Source organism: Drosophila takahashii, chromosome 3R (assembly GCF_030179915.1).
Source record: "Drosophila takahashii strain IR98-3 E-12201 chromosome 3R, DtakHiC1v2, whole genome shotgun sequence".
NCBI lineage: Eukaryota > Metazoa > Arthropoda > Insecta > Diptera > Drosophilidae > Drosophila > Drosophila takahashii.
In genome coordinates this window covers 39901629-39913495 of record NC_091681.1, presented here as the reverse complement: position 1 = coordinate 39913495, position 11867 = coordinate 39901629, and the positions used below count along the sequence as shown (strand labels likewise).

The 11867-nt window shown below is 45.5% G+C and overlaps 1 protein-coding gene across 1 annotated transcript; it reads right to left on the bottom strand.

Moving 5' to 3' along the window:
* Nucleotides 1–1365: 1365 nt before the first annotated feature.
* Nucleotides 1366–9738, bottom strand: mey (morpheyus). Its single transcript, XM_017152290.3, has 7 exons — nucleotides 9567–9738; nucleotides 6288–6771; nucleotides 5939–6099; nucleotides 5219–5420; nucleotides 3427–4616; nucleotides 2354–2572; nucleotides 1366–2070 (listed from the first exon to the last, which is right to left on the bottom strand). Exons 2-7 carry the CDS (start codon nucleotides 6746–6748, stop codon nucleotides 1976–1978), a joined length of 2328 nt encoding a protein of 775 aa, XP_017007779.2. The 5' UTR covers nucleotides 6749–6771; nucleotides 9567–9738; the 3' UTR covers nucleotides 1366–1975.
* Between the last annotated feature and the right edge of the window lie 2129 nt (nucleotides 9739–11867).

Below are 11867 nucleotides of genomic sequence, written 5' to 3'. Positions count from 1 at the left end.
AGGGAGCACTCAAGTCTCGGGGACATTAGAAACGAAACGAACAAAAATCCATACATACCTGCCCGCAAATACGAAACAAAAAAAAAAGGAGTCTCGAGGAGTCGCCTCCTCTGGAGGCTTTGTCTAAATTTGGATGGCCATGTCAGTGACAGCATTTGACTTGGCAACTTTTCATGTTCATGTTTGTGTTCGCCAACTTGCGCCGAGTTCAAAGCATCAGATTCGAGATAATGTTAAACATTTCCTTTCAAATTGTTTTTTGCCCGCCGCCGCTGCTGCTTTTTGTTCTCCTCCTCGGCCATCGCCATCCAACAACTGCCATCTTGGGATGGGTTGATAGAAAATCAGTAATAATTATGACTAAAAATTATGGTGACTTCTCATCTAGGCGCAGATGAAGAATGGCGCTGAAGAAAGTCTCCATAACAATTGGTATTTAGCCATATTAAAAAGTAAGTGGCTGGTTGGTTGGTAAAAGGATTTTGATTATTAAGTTATTTTATAGCAAAACTTGTCTCTATTTGGGAAGCCATTTGGCTAGAAACATTTAAAGCTGCTGTTCTAATTTCCACACAAAGTTTCCGGACTTTCCAATGGAAATTCTATACACAAAAAGTGCGAGCGAGATAGCGCTTAAAGATACATGAGTAGGGCGCTATAAATTTAAAAATCAAACTAAAAATAAATTTGGTTTTTTTTAATGTGACTACTTCTCCTTCTTGAGCTCCTTAGCTTCCTACTGAAAATTTACGATCATCGTAAGAGCGTAATTGGGTGCATGTACTGCCATTAATTAACGGTTTAAGTATGTACTATAAAAGTAACCTAGTTTAGGGTGCCCAAACCAAATGCCCCCACACATTCCTAAGGTAAAAGCCCCGTTTACACCACCCACTAAAATTTCACTGCGAATGTGGGTGAAATCATGTTAATGAAGTTGTTTACCTGCAATTCATAGCCCTCGTTTCCGCGCCCAATTAGTTTGTCACTTTTACTGCAGGCAGCTCTCTGACTTTGAACCGTTTAGAGCCAAGTTCAGCGCCATTTAGCCAAGGTTCAGTTTCACTCGGGCCAATTTTCCACCTGGTGAGTGTGGCACACTCAACTTAAGTCGGGGGAGGAGGAGGAGGAGGAGGAGTCGGTCTAAACGCTGCTCTTGATTGATTTGTATCAACGTTGATTAGGCCAAAACCAACAATCATGGCCGAGACTTGAGGCCTGAGGTTTTGGCCTTGTTAGATCGATCGATCGAACTCGAATTGACATTGACAGTGACGGGCAAATTTTGTTTCCTTGGTTTTCCTCGAACGCAGACCAAACAAACCCGGTTAAGAGGAAAATAAGAGTAATGCGAATGCAAACGAGTATCTTTCTAATACGTTTATTTACCTTTTATAGCATCTGAAGTTTTGTCTCTTGTTACATTTTCTTACATTTTCTGTTGTGTGTTGTGTGTGTTTTTGATTGGGCCTAGCATATATAAGCATTAAGTTAAGTTAGGTTAGGTGTTTAAGTATTAGTAGACAGTCAAACCTCTTAAACGAGCAATGGTTGTCAGTTCGAAGCTCGCTTGAGAGGTTTGAATGGTTCGTTCGCACTACAAACTAAGGAGCTTTTCTTTCCGAGTTCCAAGTTCCAAGTTCCGAGTCTTAAGCAGTATAGTATAGTTAAGTCTTATAGAGGGGGGCGCCTAAATGCGCATAGGTGTAGGTATAAATATTAAGCTACGGTTCGTTCCTAGGGGATCCCTTCACAGAGGAGTCCAGCTCTATGGCGGAAAGTCCGGGGAAGGGCGTCTGCGTCTCCATTTCCATTCTCCATCTCTCGATCGTACATCTACTAACTAGATTATGAGCGGTGCTAAGTTTTGAGCTAAGTAGAATTTCATGCTAGTTTCTGCTTTTCTCCTCCTCCATCATCTGTTCTCTCCAACTGGCTTGTTAAAAGGCCATTCACTGGCGTTGAGTTGACGTTCTTACCGCTTGTGTAACGCTCGCTTCTGCATATTGTCCCAGACAGCGATGACCGTCAGCTGGAGCAGCAGGAACAGAGCCCCGGCAATTATGAAGCCTGCGATAGAGTTGTAAAAAGAGTTGAGGTTGAAAATTTACGAGCTTATTTAATTAGCTGGGCACTCAGTCGGCAAGTCGGCAAGTTGGCAAGTCGAAAGGCTTCTTTTTTTCATCTAGAGGCTAGATGGCGCGACGGCACGCGATTAACGCAAATCAATTCGCCACGCTCGGCGATACCAAATAGATGGAGCCCCGACTTGGATCGACTTGCCACCGTGCTACACATTGGTGTGGATTCAAGACCCCAGAGCCGAGACCCCAGATGATCCCCCCCTACTCACCATAGCCATTTATGCAAGTGTCCGATTTGGTGCCCAGGTCCAGTTGCAATTTGGCCAGGCCATCCAGACCATCGGAGTTCGAACCTCCTGGTGAATCGGCGCCATTGAAGGCGAACTTATCGGTGATTTGTATCGATTGCACCAGCAGAATGTTCTCATCGCCGGCCGCCTGATGACTCACATCACGTTTTTGGCGTTCCGACTTAATGGCCAGCTCAACTGTGAAAAGGTAGCAGCCATCCACCAGCAGCAGCAGCAGCAGCAGCGCATCCATCCATCGAGCAGAAAATCACAAAAAAGCACAAAAAAATTGCAGCAGAGAAGGAGAAAGAAGAGGCAAACAAGAAATGAAATATGTTTTCTGGGAGCAATTCTGTTGTATTCTCTTCTGTTCTGTAGTGGCACTAAAACCAGGGATGGTGTTTCTTGAGGAAGGTGCATAAATCCCATATAACACGGCATTTCGATTATAATTCCAATTCCACTGACCGAATGATAAAGATTTTTGTGTCAGACATGTTATGGCTCATGGGGTTTTTAAGACCATTCGAAATAACCATAACTTTTTAACGGCAATGAACAGATTGATTTCTGCAATTTAACTGGAAACTAATTTACTTTCTACAGTTTTAGCTATTATAAAAGTCAGAAACAATTTCTACTTTCAGTAAAACATCTAAAAGAAAAACCTATGAAATGTTAACTAATTTTCTGAAGAAATTAGATGGAATCATAAAAAAGCTATAAATATTCTAAATTTCGATTAAAATGTAATCGTTGTCTTTTTAAAGATTATTGAAATGGGTTTCTCTTTGGGATTATTTCGATCCTATCTATGATCACCTAAGCATCTTGTGAAAAAATTATAAATTTCTAAGGTTTAAAAAAATTAGATAATCTTGGTAGGATTATTACACTCCACTGACTATCTTGAGAATAATTATGCAACCTCCTCCTTCTGAAGATTTCCCTGAGTAAGTGACACCACTTCAAAGGTCACTGGTTGGTGGTTCTGTTACCCATCAGTATCCATCCCTGGTTCCAAAGCTGGCCAAGAAGAACCGTTTACTTACCGCCATCAGTGCCGTTGAGCACCGAACGCTTGCGACGACCGTAGGACAGCAGCGACTTGAGCTCGCCGTTCTCATCGTTGTCGCAAATAACCGGTTCGCAGCGCGGTATGCAGGGCGTGACCAGGGCGCGGAACTGCACCAGCTCCGAGGAGGGGAACTTGAAGGCGTCGAACTGTGAGAGCAGCACCTTGCGATTGCTGGCCAGCTTTTGCATGGCACTCATTATGTACTGGTCCGTGGGACAGCCGTTGGCGTCGATCAGTGTGATTTCGGCGCTGTCCGTCCCGTCCATGGCCACCAGTTCCCTCACAAAGATCTCGTACGGGCTGTTGGCGTCGACGATCTCGAATCGCAGTGCCAGCGGATCGCCAACCTCGGCGATCCTCTTCATGTCGCTGCCATCACGTGCGGTTATCTTCATGATGACGTTCGGCGAATCGACGATGATTTCCTCGCTCAGCGTCGACTCGATCTCCCCGGTTACGCCCAGGTCCACATTGTTGACCACCGTCTTGTTGGTCAGGTCGTATTGGCAGGATACGGCGAGTCCAAGATCGGAGGAGGTGACAATCATGTCGTGGTGCTGGATCACAATGTCGTTCATATACCTCCCATAGGCACTCTGTCGCACATTGCACTCCAGGTCGTTGTAGCGCATCTTCAGGTCGAACTCCAGTGAGTTGTTCACATTCACGGCGCAGGATTTCGGGGCTCCCTTGGCGTAGACCTTGCCGTCGAAGAGCTTGGAGGTGCGGATCTTGGTGACCATCTCGCCGGAGCGACAGTCGATGGAGACATTGTAGCAGGCGGACTGCTCGTAGGTGGCCGCCTCCTCGATGGAGAGGTACGGTTCCGAGAGATCCGTCAGCGTGGCCCTGCTGTGGTGGGACAGGCGGCACACCAGCTCCCCGGTCTCGTTGTAGTCGTACGAATGACACCGGAACGGGGCCGTGAGGCAGAGGTCGCGGCACTCGTCCAGCGTCTGAACGTTCTGGTGCACCGAGTCCACCGTCTTGAGAATGCGACCCGCTACGCGCTTGAACTCGCACAGCTTGCTCGGCTCCTCGGCGCAGTTGTTCTCCAGATAGTCGGCGCCATCGTAGGCCGCGATATTCGCCTCGTCCGACAGCGTAATGCGATCCATGTCCGAGAGCTCGCACAGGCCAGAGTGCGCATAGTAGTTGGCCGATCTTCAGGTGGATCGAAGAAGGTGCACGAGGAGAAAAGTAGTTGGGAAAATATGGAGTTAACATTGTATGAATGAGGAATTAATCTAATTTGTATTAGTTATTTTTTAAAATCACTTAAGCCATTTTTAATACAAATAAACTCATACAGGTTGGGTTAGATCTTAAATCAGTATTTTCTGTGGGGATAAATTTTTATTTTATTTTTCTTTCTTATTTTTTTTCTACTTTTTTATTTTATTTTTGTAATTTGTTTCTTTTTTCTTTTTTTTGGTCTTAAATCAGTATTTTCTGTAGGAATACTTTTTATTTTTTTCCTTTCTTATTTTTATCTTCTACTTTTTTATTTTGTTTTTGTAATTTGTTTTTTTTTTTTTTTTTGTTTGTTTCTGTTAAAAATCTAATTTAAATCCCATGAATTTAAATATTTTGCATAGTGTATCTTGGAGTGCTCTTAGTGTGGAGTGCCTTTTGGGGAGGAGTGAAGAGGTGTGTGGTGTGTGTGTACCCAAAGGAGGCGGGGTGGGTGTTTCTGTTTCGGTTTCAGTTCAAGAGGGTGGCTCTGCTGTTGCATCAGGTAACGGTACCCCGGCCACAGTACTTACCGGCAGGTGAACTCCGTCTCGCCCAGGCACAGCTCGATGCAGTCGCGCCGCGTGGCCACACTCTGGCTGGCCTTGGCCCGCTCGGGGAGTCGGTAGCCCTGGACGCGATCGATGCACCAGGCCTTCGAGCAGGGACGCACTCCGAAGCAGGATTTCTGCGCGTAAACGGTGAACACGGGATACTGGGAGCGGGAAAGTGAACCTGGAAACAAGAGGGGAGGCCAGATGGGGGCGGCATTCGTTGTGATTAGCGGGAAACATTTAACATACAAGCTGCGAGCCAAAGATCGTGATTGGGCTATCGAGTGCTGAGCTGGGTGCTCTTTAGCAAAGAACTACACGGGAAAAACTAACTGATCACTAATATTTCAAAGTTATTTTAGGTGTTACATGACATTGGAAGTTCCATTTTTTTTAGAAACCCATTAACTGAACTATTTAACCCAATAAAAACTGTTATATAGCCTAACTTTCTCTTCGATTTTTGGAAATGATTGTAGTCGTAAACAGAAACAGTATCAATCAGTATTAGCTTCGACTATAAACTTTTTAGATCTGCGTTAGATACTTCGCTTTGTATTTAAGATGTTTGCTTTTCTGCTGTCATTAGGATTTAGTGGTTTCTTTAAGAGTCTTTGTCTTTTGTCTAGGGAATTGCAATCGCACTCCTTTCTTTCTAGGCATTTCTTTCATTTTCTCCCGGCGCAGACCTCAACTCACCTGGCAACTGATCGGCGGTGCTGCGGAACATGACACACAGGCCCGTCTCGTAATTAACCGCGCTGCAAGATTCATTGGCCTGGCAGGCCTCCAGGCAGTCGGTCAGCATGAGGGTGCCGGGCAGCGTTTCCAATTGCTTCGATGGCGCCGATAGCACGTACCTGCGATGGAGGATTAACCGGAAAGTAACGCACATAAATTCTGGGGTTCTCTTGCGAGTTTCTCAAGTGGGTGGCTTTGGTTTTGGCGGCATTATAAATGGGGGAAACCACCTTTACGATGTGTTAACAGGCCATTGGTGGGTATAATTTATACTAGGAATAGTACTCCATGGCACTGCGACACTTACCCTGTTATGAGCTCGAAGCCAATCATATCCGGTTCGCAGTCCTCGTCCACCGAGGAAGATGCAGAGCCAGCTGAAGGTGTTGCCATGGGAGTGAGGCCAAGATCATCGGCCTTGGTCTCAGCGGCAGAAGCAGCAACAGGTGATACAGCTGGTGATGCAGCAGGTGACTGAGGGGCAGAATCAACTGAGGAATCTGCAGAACCAGGTGGCGATGCGACAATCGCTTCCGCTGGCTCAACGCTCAACGGTTTTGGTAGCTCGCTTCCGTTTGGCGATGCCACCGATCCCGGAATCGGTGTGGCATTGTTGCGCGGAAATGTCTTCAACGGTTTCACCGCCGTCGGTCGCTTGGGCAACTTGCGTGCCGCCGCCAAAGAGCTGGTGTCCACCAAAAGCAGCATTAGGCCCAGCAGCGCCATCATGCTGACTCCCCGGTTGTTTGTCATTGACCGCAGATGCATTTCAGTTAGCTGTATTCCAGAATCTGGAAGAGGTGGAAAAATGGCAAAAAGAAGGTTTTGGTAGCTTGGTTTTTAATTAGCATTTCAGTGTGTCTTCCCACTCCCATGCTTATCTCGTGATTAATTGCGCCGGCAGTTACAGTTAAGCTTTAATAATGGTTTTAATGCGGGCCATCCAGCTGTGCAGTAGTTGCAATTGCATCTATGCACTGGCAACGCCCACCGGCACGAAGAAGAAGGCCCTGATTAATTGCCCGGGAATAGATGCAAAATCAATTTGGTTGATGGCTAAGAAAGAGGCTCTTACCCCTTGAAAAACGAAAAACGGCAGCACTTCAGATCTAAACGCTGCTCACACGCACGTTTCAGAAGGAATTAAAATAATGCCACTTAGCCATTGGCGCACGCACAGGAAGCCAGAAGCCAAAAGCACCTGGACTTTGGGCCAAGCCACACTAGCTGTTAACTGAAATGGTCAGCTGGAATTCTGATTGGGCCGAGAGGTCCAATGTTCGATCACAATGCGATCGATACGGAGGAGAACACAACAGTTGGATGCTTTATGCTGGATCGTTAGTGGCTTTTGCGGTTCTTTTTCTTTTCCCCAGCTTTTGACCAAGAACAAGAACAAGAACCACCAGCTGCATGGAAAATGCATTACGTGTAATATGCGTTAAATCACAGAGAACCTCAGCTTTTCTTTTCTATCCACATGCTCTCGACTCTCCACTCTCGACTTGATTTCCGCACTAATCGAATTCAACTGGAGTGGAGTTGTGGAGTTTGGAGTTCGAGGCTGAACTTCGTGAGTGCCTCATAATCAACGATTATGCAATTGTCTGGCTGCAAATCAATTTCCATGGCTGCTGGTCAATGACACGGACTGCCCAGCAGAGCGAGTCGCGTGCCCCTCGGAGGGAATCCAATTGCGGGAAATAAATAAGAGGAGAAAACATTCTAATTACCCCGTATAGAAAACCAGCTGTGTACAGTGGCCCACTCAAATCACAATTTAATGCTGTGGGTCAGCTGCCTTAGTGGGCCAATAAACTAATCCGCAGATCCCACAGACATGGCCATAAATTTCCATTTGGCAGCCGAGCTGCTCCTGCTGCGGACTCCAATCGAAGATGGAGATTTATATTTATGCATGAGCATTTATCAGCCGGCCTAGCAACTAGTTTTGGCGTTTAGCACACATATTTGCAGCCAAATTTGACAGTTTGTTTTGGTCAGGCAAAAAGCCTACACAGAAAAAAAAAAATTCGATATGAAATAAGGTCAATTCTACCCTGAATAATGTCAAATTTATGATTCAAAAATATCAACTTGATATTTTATCAGTTCATAATTATAAGAATATAATATGAAATTAACCTACACATTTTAATCGAATCTCTTGTAAATTTTTTTCCTGTGTATGAAGTGTTATTTTGAGTGAGTCTTCTGCGGATCTGGTTCGAAATGGTAAATGGGAAATTCGGGCTAATCCCACCGCTTTTTCCTCCGCTGTCAAGGTGTCGATAAAGCACTTTTATGACACCAATACGCCAAAAACTAGTTGCCACTTAATTAGAATGGCGAGTGATTGGTTCGGTAGTTGTTGTTGTGTTGGCTCTGGCTGGAAAAGTGTGCCAGGGAATGACATAACTGCCATCCAGGCTTATCTCAATTGAAGCGCTGCTCGGTGTAACTGTAAGCAATGTGTGCAAGTTGCTGCAAATGGAAGATGGAGCCACAAGTTGGCCAGGAAAGCCACTTGGCAACTACTTCTTGGCCCGACTATCTTCATTTCATGGCTGGCAATTTGAAAACTGCACCCGCTGGCCATCGGCAGAAGGAGTTTGTGGTGCTTGTGCTTGTGCTGGTGGATGTGGGTCACCTCGAGTTATTTCTATAGAAATTCTTTTTTGTGGCCGGCAGAAATTTCTCAAAGTTAGCGACAAATCTTCAATTAATGGCCAGTGAAATTTCTCAACTATCAAAAGAGCCCCAAAACTAGTTTCCCTTGGTTTCCATTGCGGTGTATCAAAAAACGGAAAGAAAACTGAGGAAATCTTGACAAAACTTTTCATTTCATGGCCCGAAACTAACGGCAAATCAACCGCACCATTCGAAAACCCTAATCTATGCAACCGAATCCATAAACATGATCTTCGAGCTCACGAAGAAGTAGCTCCAATACTGCAGCGGAATATTAATGAGTTTGGGTCACCATTTAGCCGGGATTATTTCGTAACAGGGCAATGAATTCCAGAGCACGTCGAGCGGAGATTTGTCATTCGGATTCTCGAATTCTTGGCTGGAGTCAGCGAAAGTCTTACACTCTTTTGACTTGACATTCAGGTCTTGACTGGTCGCAGCCCCAGCTAATTGCCATTAAATGGTCGCATCGAACCGTTGACTGACCCAAATCACTGGTCACTGGTCGCAGCCAGCAGCCAGCAGGATTCCCAATGGATGGCGGATCGACAGGAGACTTGACCAGGCCGAAAGTTAATTGCCTGCAGAATTCTGCACATTTGGGAGTTGACGGGTTCTGTGCGCCGTGTTTCCGCATGGCAAAAATGCTGAAGTTGCAACTCGGACTTATCGCGAAACTGGAAACTTGGATGTCTGGCTACTTGGTTGCTTGGAAACTAATGTGACATCTCCTCGATGTGCTTCTTCTGCTGACAACATTCACCCAGGCTGCTTTCTCTAATGATCCATTGACCATTTTCGTTTAATTGATCGACATGTGGACATCCTGTTCGCCTGACAATTGACACCTTGTCAGGCATTGAATGTCAATGGGTTTGGAAGAACGCGTCTTTACCTTGGTCACTCGATGGATTTTTATCACTGTTTTTAGGAACAGGACACGCACACAACACTCGATTGATTTGTTTGCTCAAAAACAAATTTATTGTTTGATTTGATTTGATTTGATGAACCGAAAACCACGCGAACCGCTCGAGCGACGTCCTCACTGTCGAAAGTGGAGCGCCCAACTGAATCTCGTGCGATTTGGCTAAACGTTCTTATGCGAAACTCTGCGAGGAATTCCAACTCCAGCCTCCAGATGCTGGGCAAGATCGGTTGGGTTCGAGTTCGTTAGCTTCTTCTATCACTGGAGCGCTAGCGACCGCCAGTTCGAGCACCTTGACACTGAATGCTCGCTGCGAAGGCCGCGGAAAACGTTTTCAAGCTGGGAAGCCGACCGTCGAAGGCCCCAAACGACGTCGGCAGAGGCCGAGGCAGCGGCAGAAGCAGCGGCCACTAACTCTCTTTTGGCCACGAAGAAAAACCGGTAGATGGGCGGAAAGCTAATGGCTTAAGCAACTGCTCTTCGCCAGAGAGCTCTTCCGCAGAAGAGAGCTCTTCTTCTCTGCTGGCAACTTTCTTCAATTTGCGGCTACAGCTTTTCTCGCCAAGGGTCCACAGCTGTAGCTCTTGGGTTTCTTGGTTTTCTTGGTCTTCTCAGTTTTCTCGTTCTTGTCGGAAGTAATAAAATGCAATTATAACAGTCGAGGCAAATGATTTTCTAATGCGATTGCCTGACACGCAGCAACGGCATTGAATTGCACTGAATAATGCCAAATTGAAGTGCCACAGCGGGCCATAAAAGAGCGGCAGGTGCACGGATCACTCACAGATTTTCAAAGTAGGGGGGTTTGGGCCCCCGAGAAAAAGAACCTTGCAGCTAAGCTTTCTAATGACCAAAGTTGTAAGTACCCGAGGAACTACACGAGCATTACCTCAACGCACGCCTAATTAAGTGCGCGATAACAATCGAAGGCAGAGTTAAGTTAAGTTAAGAAACAAAAAACAAAACTAAATAACTAAAAAACAGGGAGTGCGGAATGAGGTCACTGATTGTGGGGGCAGCTTTGATACAGCGTTTATGCAACTTCATACTATACTATATACCATAACACCATAATAATCTGTAATAGTTGCGCCACAAAGAAAGCGGAGGCTGTCTCGAATTTGTCCGTCACATAATGCAATTAAATATTGACGCGCAATCATCGAAAGCACAGCGAACTGCACTCGTCGCACTTTTCCCGCGTTTTCATCTCCATCCGATGCACTGCATCACTGCATCCGATTTCCACAATGGGGATTCCAGATTCCACTTTGATTTGGAGCATAATTGAGGCCTCTCCGCGTTCGATTAACGCCTCTGAGGGAATTATACAATTTTTCCAACAATGAAGATCTCATAAAGAAATTATATAAATTGTGTCTTTTTGATTCGGAAAAGCTTTGGGAGTTGGAATCGAAATAGGAAGTCTGCAATCGCCAATCGCCAACCGTCATCCGGATTCGGGCCTTGACTTTGGAGTTGGATTGTTGAATTGGAATTGGCGTGTGAATGAAGAGACTCCCAGTTCTCCAGATGGCCAGAGATTGATTGGGAAGCCAGAAGTGTAGGTGAACTTCTGATTGAGTAATTGGAACTGGCAGAGTTTTGCTCTAATTGCTATCGCATTCGAGATCGTTGCCAAAATTGCCAAGTGTGCGATTCTCGGGAAACCATTCTTCATTCTCCTCGATCTCAAGTCAGATATTTCCCGAATTCAGCTGGACAACGGTTACATTTACACTCGAAATTAAAGAGTTTGTTGCTCCCTCCTATCAAGGCCAGATTCAGATTCACTGCGGCGGATGGCCAGCGAGAGATATATCAACACTCGACCGTTAGGAGGAAGTGGGTTTATATGGGCCATCGACTGATTTTCGACGTGTGTTCTGTTTCTGTGTCGCTCTGTATTCGATATTCAAATATTGGTTTGCATTCTAAGTCCGAGAAACTGTGCCAAGAAAGAAGAAAGAGTGCTGAAAGTGAGGGAACACCTCTGATCTTGTCCGAGGTTCGTTTGCAGAGTAAACAATTGAGTGACATGCAAATTTCCTTTCGATTTTTCACACATTCTCTGATTGCCGCGTGGGCTGATCGAATGTTTGAATATTCGAATGTCCCAGTGTTTCACCTCCCATTTCAATTTCCATTTCCCCAGAAAGAGGGGGTCGATCAGGAGCAGGAGTTTATGTTTCCGGCAATCAATCGAAGACATTTGCAGAGCAGCTCGTTTATTCGTCTGGCGTTTCGATTGTTTACAAATTGATTGGT